This window comes from Lepidochelys kempii, chromosome 2 (genome assembly GCF_965140265.1).
Source record: "Lepidochelys kempii isolate rLepKem1 chromosome 2, rLepKem1.hap2, whole genome shotgun sequence".
Lineage (NCBI taxonomy): Eukaryota > Metazoa > Chordata > Testudines > Cheloniidae > Lepidochelys > Lepidochelys kempii.
In genome coordinates this window covers 2,238,294-2,255,828 of record NC_133257.1, presented here as the reverse complement: position 1 = coordinate 2,255,828, position 17,535 = coordinate 2,238,294, and the positions used below count along the sequence as shown (strand labels likewise).

The following is a 17,535-nucleotide window of genomic DNA, read 5'->3' as shown; positions in this document are numbered from 1 at the left end:
GGCTGCTGCTCATCAGTGCAGAGCATGGCACCAAGGAGCCAGAGGAGGCCAGGCCGAGGAGCCAAGGCTACAGCCCTTGACTTGCGGAAGGCTGTCCTCTTGTCCTGGCCGTGTCACGCTGAACTAATGCCCACCTAGCAGCCCGGACACTCTGGGCATTTGCTTTCCCTTGCCGGTGCCAAGGCCTTGGTCCAGGGAGGCGCTGAGCCCCTTGCAGGATTGGACCCTCAAAAAGCAGGACTGGCTAACTGGTGACATTAGGCCAAATGCAGCTGCCCTTCAGAATCTGCAGCACCCGGCTCCAGATGGAGCATCGTGAAGTGAGACTGCTCATTTATTATCCGCCCGTAGTGCCCACTGCGTGGTAGGCAGAGCGCTCTCACACACACCACGGTCCCTGCCCCAAAGAGTTTCCAAGGCCTGTGCTAAAGGGGGAGAGAGGGAGGAGAGGGAGACAGCTTAGAGCTAAAAACATTTGGTTTTGGTTCAATATGAATCAGTCCCCTCACCCCACCGTCTTTCCACCTCTGCCATGGGTTACCTGGTGCCTTTGCAGAGCGGTGGGCACTTACCGGCAGCAGTCGCTGGCCCGGCACAGCACTTGCTCCAGTGGTTCCTCTCCAGCATAACTCGGGGAGTGGGGGTCGGTAACTGCGCCCCCTGTCCAGGCACCGACAGGGATTCGTGCCATCCCCGTGTCTCATCAGGGTCGACATGAGCCCATGTGGGAGGCGGGGTCAGCTGCCTGCAGCAGGCCAGGGGCACTCAGTTATCGATCTTGTTCTCGTTGATGCAGCCACGCCCACAGTGCCAGCTTGCCTGCGAGAAATCTGCTCCCAGAGGAGGAGCAGCTGGCTCCAGCAGAGCCCAGCCAAGGCCGGAGCCATGCTGCTCTGCACAGAGAAATGCCTTGAACCGGCCTCTCGCTGAAGCTGAATGGGAGGGTCAGGCAGAGGCTGTGGCTGGTACAGAATGAGGCTGCCTGCCTTGTCCACCGTCCCAGCTGCCATGAGCACATCAGGCACATAATCCAGTGCCTCACTTGGCCCCGGTCGGCTTCTGATCCCAGTCTGAGGCTTTGGTCTTAATCATCCCCCTAGTTAATGGCTCAGCCCCCAGCTGCTTTGAAGCTGAACGTTGATCTGTGACTAGCTGAGGTCGCTGCGCTCCTCGGGGAGTGCTTGGGACAAAGCGTCCCCCAGGGGAGCGCACCTATGGAACAAACTCCAGAGGAAAAGAGGGGAATCCAGCAGCTTAGTGAGTCTCCCTCTGGGACCAGGAACCCCAGGACCATGGGTGCCGCTGCCAAGTGGCTGCAGGGAGCCAGTCCGTAGCTGCGGAGCGGCTTTTGCCAGGGTCTAGGAACGAGCACTCGCCATCCCACTGTCAGGCCAAAATGCAGCAACCATCTGTGCACCCAAGGATAACCCTAAGCTGAGGGACGGGTTCAACGGCCTGTCGCCTCTGGAGCTTGGCTCCAGGGACTGCCCTGCCCCTCGGGCTGCCAGCAGCCCCCTCCGATCTTGCAGCAGGTTCATTTTCAGAGCAGGAGGAAGAACTTGCTGGGCGAAAGGGGGGACCAGTCACCCAGTTTGAGCTGCTGTTTATTCCTCTGTCCACCTGAGCTGTGGATAGGAGAGTCCTGGACCTACCTGCGCCATCACCAAGCAAATATGGGATGGAAGCCAGGGGCTGGCCTGGTGCAGAGCTGCCCTGCAGCTGAGGACAATTGCTTCTCAGCTCCGCACAGATGTCCACTTGTCTGCCTGGTGCTGGCAGGGGAACGGAAATGACCTCTAGGGCAGGAAATACTCTTCTGGCCTGCTAAACCTGGGAGCGTGTCCTTGGGCACTGGCCTCTGCTGGGCTGGGAGTACGCGGGCAGTGCACCAGGAAGGGTGGCTAAGTTATGTGGGCGCGCTCAGCCGTTCTGCATGGCGGGTCGATCTGTCTGTCATCCAGGAGCTACCAGGTGGGACCGAAAGGCAACGTGTTCACTAACATCTGCCCAGTGTCTAGTGCGGGGCCACGGGCAGGCTTGGCCTCTGACGGATCTCGCGTGTGGTCAGCCAGAGGGGGAAGCCCCATCCTCTGGGTGTGTCTGCAAACATTTCCCTCCCAAACACCCTGTGCTGAATCCCCCCCACCCCCCCGCTGGTCCCAGCCCTGTGCCAGCCGCCCGCCCGCCCGCCTTTGCATTGCGCCGTGGGGGGCGGGGCAGAGTGGCAGCAAAACACAGGCGCAGAACAGGCCTGCGTTGGATCAAACGGCTGGACACACTGCAGCTGCTGCCCATACGGGCCCCTGGCGGTGGTGTGGGAGCCCAGCGCTGAGTGCAGCTGAGATCCCCGCTATCGGCTCAGCGCTGGGCCCAACTCCCACGCCACTCGGACCCCCCAATTCTCTCTGCAGCAGGAGAATGACCCCAATGACTTCCTCACTGCTGCATCTGCTTCTGCTTCCTCGTTGGAGGGCCAGCCCTGCCCCCAGGTTCGCACCTGTGACGTTCACCTGGCGTGAAGTTCTTGGCACATTCTTGTGGAAGTGGCTAGCGGGACCTCTGGGGGCAGGAGAGGGGCACACGCACGAGGGGAAGGCCCACACGTTTGATCGTGTCTTCCGCGCACTCCTCGCTGTTCGGGCTCGTGACCTTGCACCCCCCACGGAATGCTTTTGGGAGCTTGTGAACGGAGGAGGTTGCATTAGAAATCCCCTTCCAGCCGTAACTAGTGTGTTCTCGCGGCAGCACGGTCTAGGGACTCTGCTGTGTCTGTGGGCCCAGGTTCTAATCCTGCCTGTGTGGCCTTGGCCAAGGCTCTGTCCCGTCTGTAAAACGGCATCCCTTGACCCTGGCGGGTGCAGGGAGTCAGCCGGTACCGTCTGCTGGCATGGGGAAATGCCCTTTACGCGCTGAGCGTGAGGACTTCATCTGAAGGATCTAAAAACGCTGCCCTGAAAGAGTCTCCCCCTCCCCACTTGTTTTTAACGATAGCGTGAGCTGCCTGCAGCCGCCTCTGCCAGGCTCCACGCTGGAGGCCGAGAGTCATTCCTAACCCCTCTCTCCAGCCCTGCCACCGTGAACAGGAACGCACAGAATAAGTCTCCAGCTCTGTAAAGCTGAGCGGTTCCCAATGCCGACCTGAACCCCCCAGCCCCGGTCCCTGGAAGGGATGGGCACGTTCGATGTGTCAGGCTCAGGCACCCCCCAGTCCTCGGACACGTTAGGCCTGAAACAGGACTGGCTCTGCCTGCTGCGTGACTGCTGGGGGAGCGGGCTCGTGCCACGTCCCCGCTCAGCTCGGACGGCTTGTCTGCACTGGCTTTGTAGCTAGCGGCCCCACAGACTGGCAGGGAGAATGCGCTTCCCCCCTCTCAAGGACCAGCCTGTCTTTGCAGCTGCAAGGCCAGAGCCTGGCTCAGCCTGCAACGGCCTCCTGTGCCAGGGAAAGGCCATGCCAGGTGAGCCCAACCTGCTTTCTGGCCCTGGCTTGCCAGGAGCAGAAATCCCAAATCCCATCTTCCTCTGCACTGATTTACTGGGGGAGGGAAGCCAGCAAAATGTCCTCCCCTGCCTGGCCCGCCTGCGTCCCAGCGCTGAGCGTTCCTGGCCGGCGAATGTGTTTACCTCCCACTCTCACTTGCCGTGGCGTGGGTTTTTCCCCTCCGATGCTCTGCCTGGCTCCTCGCCCCCACGTGGGACTGTCCCGAGCTCACAGGGTGTCTGTTTCCTTGGCAGTCGCCCTGGAGCGCGTCGGCTCTCGGAGAGCAGCCCTGGGGAGCGGGAGCCCTGCTGGGTGGGTGAATAGCTGTGGTGGTTGCTTCCTTTATATTTACGGGCCTCGTCTCTTCTGCCCTGTGCCAGAATGGGACCAGGGGTGGGAATCACCAGGCTCCTCCTGGGTATGTCGCAGCCTGGGCTGGAGTCTCGTTAGACGCCCCTTCTCCCCCTTTCCATTCTGACGTACGGACCCTGCGAGCTAGCGGGAGGTCTGTGCTGCGGAGGCTCGCGGCCTGGGCTTGTCTGTGTTCCCGCTGGTGGCTGATGCGTGCTGGCAGTGAGCGGGGCACACCGTGACATGCTGGCACCGAGGTTACGCTTGGGTAGGGTGGCAGTCCCGGCACAGTGTCCCTCTCTCTCCCTGGCTGCAAGCCAGGGCCCGGACTTGCTAGCAGAGAAGCAGACCTGCCAGCTTTAGCCATGCACCTCTGGTGAGGCCAGGGCTTTGGCGCCAAGACCTTCAGCCCCATCCCCTCTTGGGGCAGGGAATGCTTTCCTGCCTGGGGTGGGTACTGGGTGCCCTGGCCCAGCCCAGCTCCTGTCCTCCCCCACGACCACCCCCCGTGTTGTGTGCTGCTGCTCCCCTGTGGCCTCACCTTCTCATTTCCGGCCTCTCGCTTTCCTTCCTACGCCTACCTGCCTGTCCTCCTCCTCCTGGCCAGTCGCCCCCGGCAGAGCCTGGCTCTGGGCAGCGGGGCCACTCGTGCTTTGAATGGCTCCCACGAGAGGCTCCGTCTTTGCCAGCCTGGAGCCTTGCAGAGAAAGGTGGGGGCCATGAGTGCTCTGGGTAAAGTACATTCCGGCTGACTACGCATGGATTAGCCCCCGGGATTCAGATACACCCCGGTGCTGTCGGCTTTGCGGTTCTGCTGGTGACGTGAGTGGGAGCCCAGCACTTTCTGCGGCCCCCTGGCTCCAGGGGTGCTTCCCTCCAGCCTCTCAGAGCCAAGGGGGGCCAGGGGTAGCTTTGCAGACCAGCAGAAAACCCAGAGCCCCTCACCTGCTGCCGAGGAGGCTTAGAGCACAGTCTCCCACTGCAGCTTTTGCTCTGCCTGGCGCTTTGAACTGATCCTGCCGCAGCCTACGTGTGTAATTTATTTCCCCAGGAAACTCAGCTCAGCTGCAGCATCTGGTTTTCACTGAGTCCCTGCTTTTTACCTTGGTCTCCAGCTGCATTTAACTGGGCCATATGGGGACCAAACAACTCGCCCTGGGCCACGCCACGGGTCTGCGCTGAAGGCCCTGCTGGCTTCCGGTCCTGTACTGTGGCTCCTTGCTTCCCTAGAGCAGCAATGCCTCTGTGGCCGGAGCCTGGGGCTGGCTGGGGCCTTAGAGCTGTGTGAGCCCGGGGATGGGGGGAAGGCTGCAAGCAGACACTGGTGCAGGGAAGCTAAAGGTTTATTGTGGTACTGGACAGGGCTTGGAAGGAAGGGAGCTTGTGCCTCATCTCTCAACCATATTTGTTTTAATTTTACAAATTACTCCGGCTTTATATTATTGTATCAATGACATGAACCACCAGCATGTATTGATCAAGCGCAGCACCTGGGACTCAGGGTACGGGGCAGGGTGGAGGAGCGGGGTATTTTGTACATAGTTTTTTCTAGTGCTGCTCAACAAAACCCGGTGAAGGGCAGTGTCCTCACTCCCTCCGCAGGAGCGGTCCTGGGTCATTCCCCAACATCAGGGCAGGGGTCCCATCCAGGGAGTCTATAGATCATCTTTTCCAGCCCCTCTGGTTCACTGGGCTGGAGCAGGCATGGTCTTCGCCGTCGCAGCCGTGTCCCGATGCCGCCGGGCATGGTCCTTCGAAGTCCTGCCATCTATGAAGCCTCCTGGAGCTCCCAGGTCCCTGTCTGCCATCTGCCACCACAGCCTGGCCAGGAAGATGTTCGGTGTGTCCGGGGTCGGCGCGTTCCCCCGGTGCAGCTCTCCATGGGCAGCAGGGGGAAGGCAGGAATGTCTGTGTCTTTGTTTGGTGTGTGTGGCTTTTCCATCCCTCCTCCTTCCGCTCCTCCTTTCCGAATCTGTCTAGCTCCGAATCGCCGTCTTCCTGTCTCGGTCTTTACTCTGCAAAGGGGTGGGGGGAGAGGCCGAGTTAGAAAAACACACCTGGTCTAGGAGCCTAGCCAGCACCCCTCCTCCAGCAGGCATTGGCCGCCTTTGCCCCCGGGGGGTCTGCTCTCCCTAGAGAAGCCGTGGAATGGCTCTCATTGCTTTTGCCCTGGTTGCCATGCTGGACATTTAAAGGCATCACCTGGTTACGCAGACCATCCCCTTCCCGGCTTGTAGGAAGTGCTCTGACAGCCCAATTCGCCCTGTTCCCCTGTCTGGTCTCACTCTGCCCCCGATGCCCGGACTCACATCCCTGCCCCGTGTCTCTGCATCATGTCCCTGTCTTTGGCTGCCCTGCTGTCCACCTCCCCTCCTGAGCGCTCCCCCAAGTCCAAGAGCAAACGCAGTGCGGTTACTCCGCCAACCCTACAGCAAACTGTGGGGCTGACAGAGCCCCTCTCGGGACCCAGACCGTCCCCCCTTCCCCCCCCGCATCCTTCCCTGCATTCTGGTGCCCATTGATGTCTGCTGGGGCACGTGGGGCAGCTGGGTCAGGCCCTGACGCTGCGCTCCTTAGGGCACAGCTCTGGCCCTTGGTTTGTCCATAAAGCACCTTGCACGCAGTCACAAAACTGGCCCAGGCACGGCCCCTCCTTCCCTTCCCTGGGGGTGGCCAGCGAGTAATAGAGGGCGAGCGAACCACTGGCCGGGGCAGGCAGCTCAGCGAGTGCTCGCTCTACTCTACCGCTGCACTTCGCCGCGGGGAGCGTGTGCACCTTGGGTGGGTCTCCCCGCCAGGGGCCGTGCCCCGGGGGTGGGGAGTCAGGTGGCAGTTCTACATCTTGGCTCTGCCAGCTGCGGGATTCTCCCATGTCCTCCAGCTTTCGGCAGGGTTTGCTGCACCGCCGAGGCACCCCGGGTACTGCACATGCAGCCTCTGTTCCGCCAGGGGATGGGGGAGGAGGAAGGGGGGCGTTCAGCTCCAAAATGGCCAAATTAAATTTCCCAGATGTTCAGGCCCCAGGAGTTCTTGTGCTGTCTGGAGAGGAAATGGGGATTCGGAAAATCCCGCCTCATATTTCCTCCCCTATCACCTTGCCTTTCCGCTGCCATTAAGTGCAGCAGGAACAGTAAATTACAGGCTTGAGGAGCTGGCCCATCTTGCAAATCCTGGGGGGAGGAAAAGGCATCCGGCCGCCATGCACCAGGAAGGGGCGCCGGCTGACTCCGGGCTCTGGCTACCCCACTGGGCATTGGCGAGTCCAGGCCGCCACCTGCAGGAGGCCTCTGCAGTCAGCCATAGCCCAGCTGCTGGGCCATTGGTCACACAAGCCACAAGCCCAGCACTGTCCCAGCCCACGGCTCTCTCAGGACACTGTGGGCTAGCCAGCTATTTGGATTCACTCCCCACCCCCAGCAGCTGGGTCATCATCAGGTGCCAGGGCTCAGCAAGTGATTTAATGCCTGCTGGGGAGTGTCTGCCAGGTCCCAGCTCTCCAATGCCAGCTTCGCAGAGTGTGGGTTTCCCGTACGGGGCTGCGGGGGCCATGGCCTGTGTTTGTGTTACCCAGAGAATAGCAGCAAATCGCTTCTCAGCACGGCACCTGTGAGTTCTCCTTCACGCTGGTTACCCCCAAACCCTTCCCAGTCTCCCCAGGTCTGTTGGCTGTGAATCCACCTACACCGCGCCGTGATGGGGAGGGTGCCGAAGCTGTTCTGGATGGGCAGGTCCCAGCCCTGTCCGGGGGAATGGTCAGCCTTCCCGCCTCTGACTCTGGAGTTGGGGGAGGTGGGTAAAATACCCACTGGCCGCTGAGCTGGCGCTCAGGGGTGCCCCCACCACAGATGGGGGGCGGTAACCAGCTCTGGCTGCTGGAAGGGTCATTCAGCCTGGAGCCAGCGCGTTCCTAGCCAGGGTCTCTCCAGCACCGTCCGGCTGGGATGAGGCAGGGGTTCTCTGGCATTGCAAGGGCAATGGGGTGTTGTCACCGGTAATGTGCAGGGCTCTGTGCCCCCCTACCCACCCCAGTGCCTTCCAAGGGGCTGCCAAGCTCTCTGGGCCCATCACAGGTTGTAGGTTCCAGGGCATCTGCTCTTCGGGCCGCCCAGGTCGTCCTGCAGCTCTGGCTCAAGGCGCAGGTGCCCTGAGGAAGGGGCCTCCCTCCTCTAGGAGTCTCCGGGCCACAGGTACCAGCGGGGAGGCCAACGCCCGGCTGACTAGGTCTGTTCTGGGCACCCCAGGCTGGGGCAGTTCCAGGGTTAATCATTTCCCCTCCTCCAGTTTGTCTACCCCTCTTCAGAGGGGTGCCGCTGACAGAGTGGCAGGGGGGTAAGGTCCAGGCCGACTCTGCCAGTCACCTCAGTCCTGTCCGGCTGTCCCCTTCCTGGTCTCTTCCTCCTTCTGCCCCAACTCGCCCGATGGCCCTGCACGGGGAAGCTGGGTCAGAACAAAGCGCCCCACTTTTGCTCAGAAACTCCTCTCGTTTGTGCCCCCAGCTCTTCAGGGGGTGAGGCTGGTTCCTCAGCTTTCTGTGCCACTTAACCTCCTGCCGAGCTGCGGCCCCCATGTGGCTGCTCCTAGAGACCCAGCAGCTCTGGGGTGGAGCTTTCTGGGCCAGCCGAGCTGCAGATACAGAACCCCTTTGTGCTGTCTCTTGTTTCTCTTGCGGTGCCGGGTCAGTGCCCCTCTCGTCCGAGGGGATGCCGTCGTAATGGCTGTGTACCCGCGATGGGTGCTTTGTGACGGCCTCTGCCGGTCTCGGTGCCGGGGTGCTAGGCAGAGCTGGCCTCTCTCTGCATCCCAGCCCATCAGTTCCTAATAGCGGCTGTCGCTGTCCAGTTACCCTGACAGATGCAGGGCCCATGGCAGCTCCGCTGGTCTTCCACATCCCAGCCCTTTGCCCTGTCCTGAGCAGGGGACTGATGGGCTGGGAGCTAAGTGATAGCCTGATTTGGTGGGGGATTGGTCCTGCTTTGAGCAGGGGGTTGGACTAGATGACCTGAGGTCCCTTCCAACCCGGATAGTCTATGATTCTGTCCCGGCTGTGGTGTGAGGACTGGCCATGGGAAGGCTTGGATGTGACCCATCTCTGGCCCCTTCTCCGCTCGCCCAGGGCCTGTGCACTTTCTGGTCACGTTGCTGGGTCTGGGCTTACACGCAGTGCATCTGCATCTGACCGGGCTCGCCCAACCCCACCCGCCCTCAGTGGCAAATCAGCATCATGGAGCCCCACACGGCTAGAACCCACAAGCAGCTGCCCATGCCAGCTGCTGCTGAGGCCCGTCCCCCTGAGCCTGGCTAGGAGCCCCCCTGCTGTGAACGGGGGGCGTGGTGCCCGTCCTGGGCAGTGTGGAAAGAGCGCCGACTTGCATGCCATTCCTAATGGTTTCCAGAGCCGTCAGCTGAGCCCCCATCTGTCTGTTCGGTCAGATATGGCCCATCCAATCGCACCTGTGGACTGACTTGGGGTCCATGGTGCATCGGGGGGTAGGGGTGTCTCTTCGGTCTTCCCATGTCCCTCCCAAGGGCTTAGCTAAACACAGAGCCAGTCAGAAACTGCTTTTCGTAAGTAACTCCCTGTGTGGACATGCTTGTTCCAGAGTAAGGGGGCCTCGCTTGTGAGGACATGGCCCACTGGCATAGAGCCCTGCCGGCGGAGCAGCCCCCCCAGTGAGCTGTGCTTTCCCACCTTGGGAGGGCAGAGGGGCCTGGCAGAGCGGGACGCCTGGCTCTGATGCTCTAGGAGGCGTGGAAGCAGATGGCAGAGTGGTTTCCCCAGTCGCCCCAGGGGCTCGGTGGGGCTTTGCTGCCCGGGGCCAGGCCTCTCTCAAGCTAGGTTCCCAGGGTGAAGGTTGTTTTCCAGCCAGTGGAGAAGGTTACAGGGGGCGGGGGCGCAGAGTGCCTCTTCACCCCCTGAAGCGGGTTTTCCAGGCCTTATTCTTGCTCCCGGCCTTTCCTGCTCCCCAGCGGCCTTTAGAGGCTGCTCAGTTCCCAGGATCTCCATGCTCCCTGGAGTGGTGCCCCGAGACCTCGCTTTCCTGGCTGTAAACTCTGCATGCGCCCCCTGCTCCATCTTCCCAGAGCAGATGGTGACTCTCCCCCGGACCGCAGAGGCCGTGGTGCTGCACTGACTGGCTCCGAGGAGAGCCTGGGGCTTGCCTGCCCCAGGACCTGTCCCTGCCGGCGCTCTTGGCCATGCTGGCGTGTGGCTGGGATCTTGCTGGGCCTGGGGCACGGGGCCTTCCCAGGAGCAGCTTCTTTCCTGGTGGCAGAGCCAGGCAGGCGCCTTCAGCCAGGGGCCCGGCAGGGAGCTGCGGTTCTGTACAGGTCAAATCTGCCCGCAAATCAGGCCCAGCAGGAATCGCCTTGCCCTGCCCTGGGTGGCTGCAGCCCAACGGTGCAGCGCTGGCCAGAAGCGAAGGGAAATGGCCTGTCACTGGCTCAGCTCCGAGCAGCACAGACGGTCCCAAGGTTTGGTGGGGACACGCCAGCCAGCTCTGCCGTCACTCCGCCGGGACCTGAGGACGGAGTGTTGGCAGCATCCCTTTCTAAGTCCCTAATAAACCAGCCGAGGAACCTGTAACACTGCTTCCCCTGCTTGTCCTCGGGTGCTCAGAGCCATTTCCCTTCAGCTCTTCGGGGTTTGCTCGTGTACCACAGTGCAGTGAGCCCTAGGAATTCCCATGTCCCCGACGCCGTGGTAGGGCGGCTCCCTGGGAGAGCAGGGGCCTGTAAGCCACGCTGGGTCAGACCAAAGGTCCTTCTAGCGCAGTGTCCTGTCTTCTGACAGTGGCCAAGGCCGGGTGCCCCAGAGAGAATGAACAGAACAGGGAATCATCAAGTGATCCATCCTGTCGCCCGTTCCTCGCTTCTGGCAAACAGAGGCTGGGGACACCATCCCTGCCCATCCTGGCTACTAGCCATTGATGGACCTATCCTCCAGGACCTTATCTAGTTCTTTATTGAACCTAGTTATAGTTTTGGCTTCACAACATCCTCAGGCAAGGAGTTCCACAGGTTGACTGTCCATTGTGTGAAGAAATATTCCTTTTGTTTGTTTTAAACCTGCTGCCTGTTAATTTCATTTAGTGACCCATACTTATTGTGTGATGGGGGCTGCAGCCCCCAGAGCAGGTGCAGCGTGTGCGTGGAGGCGCGAAGGAGGTGCGTTCTTTACCGAGAGCTGAGCCCTGGTTTCCCTCTCCTTGTGCTGTGTGCACAAGACCCAGACAAGTAGGAATGCCATGCCTCGTGTTTTCCCATCGCTCCCTCCTGCTCTGCGCATTCCCTTAGCTCTGCATGTGCGCCAGGCAGCAAAGGGGGGGCAATCTGGCACAAGCCGTGAGCAGGTCGCAAAGCCAGACCCTCCTTCCCAGACCCCTGCCCCATTAAAGAAGTGGGAGCTGCAGCCATGTGTTGGGGTGGGCAGGTCGGGGAAGCACCGAGAAAGAGCCAGCACGCCTCCCGCTTCGGCCCTGGCCTCCTGCACATTGGAGGCTCAGTCCCAGTGCAGCGTACGGCCCTGTCCTACCCCTGCAGCTAGATCTGTTTAGAGAGTGGCCTGGGTCGCCCAGGCCTGCGTGAGGCGGTGTAGCTGAGCGGGGCCTCGCCTTTTGGGGGTGGGGGTTAACGGAGGATCTTTGCAGTACGGGAACGTCTCCTGCACTGGATGCTGAAGTGAGAGTCTGAGCGCCCCCGTGGGAAGCCACGTCACCCCTTTGTCGGTTGCGCCGTTCATCACGCCTGTGGTGAAGACGCGGCAGGAGCGTCAGCTGGTTTGTGCCAAGTCCCAGCCCCCGGGGGTATTTGCAGCTGTTCGGGACCCTAGACCGGGGTGGGTTACCCTGCCTGAGCTCCTCCCAGGCTTCACTGTGTGACTCCTGCCAGCTAGCCAGGGTCTCTGCTCTGTGTGCCGCGCTCTCCTCCCCCGCCCCAGCCTGGAGCCAAGCCTGCTGGTTGCCTGCAGCCCCAGCCCTACGTGCCAAGCTGCTCCCTCTTCGTTTGGGGTGAGGGTGCTTGGAGGAGTGAGGGCAAAGCTAGCCAGGGCCTGGGCCCTCCCTGCGCCTTGCATCCAGCTCCCGCAGCTCCTGTCCTGGTGGGCTCACTGCCTCCCCGCCTGCCTCACAGAGCCGCCAGTGGCAGCTCTACGTGTAGCCGTTTACAGGGGGGATTTTGTACTTGGCATGTACCAATAAAATAAATGTAAAGGTCTGTGTACGCGGGCACATGGGCAAATTCCCCTCCCGGTGGGCTCTGCGATGAGAGGAACTCATGTGTGAATGAGAAACGTTTTCTACGTCATAATCTCTGAGCTCTTCCTGCCCGTGTCTGATCCCTGGCATGTGCCCGGGCAGCGGCTCTGGTTTTTAGAGTGCATGGAAAGTGGGTTTATAGGGAGCTGATTTCTCCAGAATGTGGATAGCGTCATCTTTCTAGCACTCAGCAGCCAAGAGAGGTCCCTTCCACTTAGTGTCAAGAAGGCAGGCAGGTCCCCAGGATGCTGTCTTTACAACTGCTGAGAAGATTAATTTCACTTCCTTGCTATGTGCTGAAAACCCTGTGACTGAAGACTTGGTCTTTGCTGCTGAAAGCGGTGGGGAATTTTTAGAGCAAGATAACAAGCCCAGAGAGTTCTCCTGCGGGAAAATTTGCCGTGGAGACCAGGCAAGATCAGCACTCTGCCCTCACGCAGGGTTCCCCTCGCGTCCACCAGCGGGATAGCTACCTTGCTATGGCAAACACACCTTTCTCCAGCCTACGTGAGAATCCAGCCAATGGCCAAATCTTAGAGAACTGTCTCGAAAAGCTAAAGGTCAAATGAGGCTGCCGCTCTCCGATCAGGGCTCGGGCATAGCTGTGCTTTTCCGTGCCTCTGGGCATGGGGTGGCTAGGCATGCCCAGCGCGGGGTTTGCCTCAAGGCGGGCGGCTCTAATGGGCCGTGGTTTATAGGAATCGAGGTGACGGGCTAGTGTCAGCAAGAGGGGGAACTTAGCGCGGCATGAGGACGGGCGGTGGTACACAAAGCACAGGGCTAGTCGTCAGAAGGAGGGTCCGTCGCGGCTCTGCTGGGTACCAGGCTTCCCACTCTACAATGGGATCTTGCCAACCTGCCTCGGGGGCTGGGCTAGGAGGCTGGAAGTGTGTGGCTGTGCTCTGAGATCCGTGGCCGCAGGGCGCTTGAGGTGGGCAGCGAGGGGTGGACTGATTACCCTCAAAGCATGGTGCTTTATACCTGTGCTGTGCTGCTGAGAGTCCGTCTCTGTGACCTGAGTCACTGCTGGGGGGGGGCCTCTCTCTGAGGACTGAATGGAAGTGGTCCCTTGCTGTCGTGTCCACCCCCCACTCGTTTATGGTAACAGGAGGGATGTTTGTGGGCTCTCTCCAAGGCCCCCCCAGTTGCTCATGAATCTCCCTTCCCTGTCGCCACCGTTTTCTGGGTCCCCAGAGGCTCCGTATGGGTCCCCTGCCCTGGTCGGATTGGGTAGGGAGCCGCCCCTGAAGCCCCTCTGGAGTGTGTCTGCTTGGTGGGGGGGTTTCAAACCCCCCCGGTTGCCAAGCAGGACAGATCTGCCTGGGGTTTCCTGCCTGTTTGTCCCTCGGGTTTCACTCTTGACCTGCCGTGCTGCAGCCTCCAGCCCCTGAGCTAGGCTGCTCTGTAGCCACCCCCGCTGCAGGCTCCCTGGGGTGACCGGGTGCTGGGACTGCCCCTTCTCCTGCCCGACTCCGGGCTGACTTTCTCAGCCCATCACTCGCTCCCCTGGGGCCCCAGGCCACCCTGGCAGGCAAGTCCTGGACTTACGTTAATGACGAGGAGCGAGAACTTCCCACCTGCTCCCTTCCAGGGCTCGAGCACCTTGGGGCAACCTGGGCAGGACCCTTTTAAAAAAACCTCTCCCTGGAGGCTGGACATAACTGCGTCCTCTGCAGATCCGCTCCCCTCCCTGCCCCTCTGACTGGGGTGTGCCCCAGCCCCAGGGCTCTCAGGGGTCAGAGCTGTCCTTCAGGTCCTGCCTCTCTCTCTGCTATGCTAGGGGGGAGCTCCCACGTCTGCTGGGAGAGCCGGGGGGCAGCTGGCCCCACACCATGTCTCCCTGCAAGCTGATGGGCTCGGGTGCGGGGCCGCTCCAGCTCCTCGGGGAGTCCCGGCTGAGCAGCTGTTGTGGGCGCGTGTGCCTAGTCCAGCGAGTCTGGGGCCTTCTCATCTCTGCCTTCCCCCTTCTCCGGAGGAGCAGAGGCCTCGCCATCCTGCCCCTGATCCTGGGCTGTGCATCCCAGCCAGCAGCTAGCAGCCCGACTCCGGGGGCAGCAGGTGAGTGCCAGGCATGTGAAATCACTGGCAGAGGGCAGGTACCAGGCAGAGGCCACGTTCCCTCAAGTGTTCTGCCCTGCCTGGGGAGCTGCATACCCGCCACACCGGAGACCTGACCTGGGAGACCAGAGGAGAACCGCACCCACACACTGGAGCTGACTTAGCCGGGCCTGGGCGCTGCGTGCCAGGGAGCAGCGTGGTCCAGGCCGGTTGGCATGGCTGCTCTTTCTGCAGGGACGTGGGTCCCTGAGCAGCGAAGAGGGGCGCGCCAGAGTGGGGCGTCTCAGGAGCATTTGGGGGGCATTGGCTTGGTATGAGCTGTTCCAAGTGCTTCCCCCCCCCATCAGGTGTCTGTCCAGCTCCCCAAAACGCCACACTCGGCAGGCAGGCACTGAGCTCTCCAGGGGCTGGAGCTGGCTAGCAGGGGCCCTCGGCTCCCTCGAGTGGGTGGGGCAGAAGGGAGCCTGTGGCTGAAATGCTTAAAGCCCTAGAGATGGTCCGTAGCGGAGACCGGGCGAGTTCGCCTCCTGGCGTCTGCCTGTGCAGTGCTAATGAGGAGACCTCCCTCTGCAGACACTCTCTGGATTTAAGCTCTTTATCCTCAGCCGTCCCCTGAGTATGTGAGCTCCTAAAATTAATCTCTAGCCCCCAGATAGTCTCCCCGTCTCGCTCCCGCATCCAGCTAGTAAGGGCAGGAGTTAGCAGCCACCGGCGGGGGCTTTGGAGAGAAGCTAGGTATGCCGGGGGAGGCAGCGGGATTGGCTGTGTCTCTTTCTGCCTTGCCCGAGGGGTCTGGATTGCAAGATCTCCCCAGCTAGAGTCAGGGCAGTTCCCAGCGTCACGGGGATTTCCTCCTGCTGGCTACGTTCCCGCTCTGGCCCTGCCGTCTCCCCCACGCTCTTGAGCGCCGATCGACGGCAACGGCGCTGAGCTAGTTCTAGCTGGAGGCGCCGAGCGTCCCCGGGCGGGCGGAGGGGCAGGGTCCGCTCCGTGTTGGGCTCTCGCTGCTCCCCCGCCCTGCCTGGCTGAGCACCCCGGCGCGCCGCCCGAAGGCGCAGAAAGAAAGGCCGAGCAGCCACTTACCAGCTTCCTCTGGTTGCTGAGGCAGAAAGTGCAGATCTGTTTGGGCTGCGAGTTCTCGCTCTCCCGCAGCGGGGGGCTGCTGCTGCTGCTGTGGTGGTAGAAGGCTGGGGTGGTGTGGCAGGGCTGCCCGTCCCCGCAGGCCTCCCCGAGCAGCAGCACGTTGCCCAGGTGGGAGATGTAGCTGGAGGCCAGCCGCAGCGTCTCGATCTTGGAGAGCTTCCTGTCGGCCGGCTCGGTGGGGATGAGCGTCCGTAGGGCGGTGAAGGCGGTGTTGACGCTGTTGGTGCGGTCGCGCTCCCGCGCGTTGGCCGTGTGCCGCTGCCGGGGCTCCCGGTTGATCCGGTTGGGTTTCTTGCCGCTCCGGCGCTTCCCGCCCTTGAGGCCGTAGGTGCCGGCGTCCAGGTGGTAGGGCTTCTCCTCGGAGCCGGAGCTCTCGCTCCCGTTCTCCTCGTCCTCGGACAGCATGCTGATCTCGGGGTAGAGGTACCGGCTGGGGGCCGAGCGCAGCATGGCAAAGGACATCTCGGGGCGCACCTGGCAAGGGCAACGGCGAGGCAGCTCCGCCGGGAACGGGCTCCCCAAAGTTCCTCCGGTACCAGAACAGCTCAGCTCCACTCACTCATGCTGCCTCCGTCCCTGAAAGCGCTGGAGCCCCGACGCAGGCGAGCTGCCGCCTGCCCCCGAAGCCTGGAGCTCCTCCGCTGGCTTTCAGAGCAAGATCCGGCTTCGCAGCAACGGGATTCCTTCCCCTCCGCGCCTCCAGCCTGGGCGGCCCAGAAGGGGTTAAGTCCCCTCACGGTAACAGCTGGCGTTCCCTTTCTGCACACATGTGCAGCTGAAAGCGCTGAGTGTGGCAGGAGCCGGGAGCTTTATAGCACCAGCCAGTGGTCAGCCAGGCCCCTCCTCCTGCTCCGCGCAGGCAGAACCGGATCCCCGCACATTCACGCCTACCTGAGCTGCCTCCGGCTGGGGCTGGGGAGCGTTAACCCTGAGAGCACGGGCTGGGCGGGGGGCGGCCCCGGGGCGCTGAGCGCTCGGCCCAGCAGGTCTGTGGATTTCACGCCTTGGCTCCCGGCCTCGACTCCGCTTGGCGAGCGGGCACACGTGTGGGTCTGCTTCGTGGAGACGGACACGTGTGCCCATAGAACCGTGGGTGCGTGCGAACGCACTCTGCCTCTCTCCCCTGGGGAATCTGGCACATCCCGATACCCCCGTGTCCGATGTGAGGCCCCGTCTGTCCTCGGGGAGCCCTCGCGGGGGTCCAAACATAGCCTCCCCCCCCCGGAGGTGGCGGCTGGGTGGGGGGGGTGCCATACAGCAGCCTGTGGGGGCTCGTGAAGGGAAGGGGGTTCCCCCTGAGTGTGGAGGGGGGGGTGGGCTGGGAGCTCTCGGGGAGAGGGGCTCTGATTGCTGGGGAACCGACCCCGCAGAGGCTCCCCCTGCTCCCTGCAGTGTGACCAGATCAGTCCTGCTGCTGCTAATGGGGCAGAGAGGGAGCGTTAACCCTCGAGGAGCCAGCCACCAGCAAGGGCTGTGCAGAGGGCTCCTGCTCAGTGCACGCTGGCCCCTTTAAGTTTCTCCCTCGATGCAGAGCTTGGCCTTTATGTCTCCATCAGCTGGCTAGACGCCTGCCTGCGGGCCTGGAGCCCCCTCCTGTCCTGGGGACACGGGCCAGGAACACCTGTTAAAGGAGCAGACCTCGGAGGCTAACCCGCTGCTTCCTTCTGTGCACCAGACTTGCAGCACACGTCAGCACGGTGCGCACGCCACGGTGTGCCAGGGACACCGGGGTCCCTGCGGCAGGGATCAGAGAGAGCCTCAGCTGGGCGCCAGGACTCGGTCGCATCCTCAGGGAGCTTGCGGACGAGCTCTGGTGAGCCCCAGGCCCTGCCTCGCTCCAGGGGGGTGGGTGCTCTCCACCTCGCTGCCGCCGGCGGGGGGCTGTGTCCTGGTTGCAGGGTCCTGAGCAGCCACGGAGCAGTTAAAATGTGCCAGTGTGACTCCCCCTCGCACACACCCACCACCCCTGGGGCAGCAGAGGGGCCTTCCCAGCCTGCCTGGGGGTGTGCTGGGCCCACAGTAAAGGCTCCTCAGCTGGAGGGGAAGGAGAGGCAGGAGCTGAGCAGGTCAAAGCCAACCCCTGGGATCGACCCCAGGCAGAGGTGGATTAGGGGCCAGAGCAAGTAGGGGCCCCTCCCCACCCCTTTGGCCTTCAGTCCACCCCGCGCACCTGCCAGGGAAATGGGGTCACGGTGCAGGGGTTTCCCCTGTTCCACGGCAGGAGCACCGGGCAGTCGGGGTGTGGGCGTG

General features: G+C 62.1%; 2 protein-coding genes across 3 annotated transcripts in view; one reads left to right on the top strand and one right to left on the bottom strand.

Moving 5' to 3' along the window:
- The window catches only part of BOP1 (BOP1 ribosomal biogenesis factor), a 103,820-nt gene that overhangs the window by 63,396 nt on the left and 22,889 nt on the right, over positions 1-17,535 (top strand). The window lies entirely within an intron of this gene.
- On the bottom strand, positions 5,194-16,017 carry SCX (scleraxis bHLH transcription factor). Its single transcript, XM_073329322.1, has 2 exons — positions 15,226-16,017; positions 5,194-5,847 (listed from the first exon to the last, which is right to left on the bottom strand). Exons 1-2 carry the CDS (start codon positions 15,745-15,747, stop codon positions 5,809-5,811), a joined length of 561 nt encoding a protein of 186 aa, XP_073185423.1. The 5' UTR covers positions 15,748-16,017; the 3' UTR covers positions 5,194-5,808.

What these genes read in the sequence shown, in the direction of transcription:
- SCX (XM_073329322.1), bottom strand. Translation starts at nt 15,747, where the DNA reads ATGTCCTTTGCCATGCTGCGCTCGGCCCCCAGCCGGTACCTCTACCCC. An exon ending in TCAGCAACCAGAGGAAGCTG is followed by an intron (nt 5,848 to 15,225) that starts GTAAGTGGCTGC and finishes ACCCCTTTGCAG; the next exon opens with AGTAAAGACCGAGACAGGAA.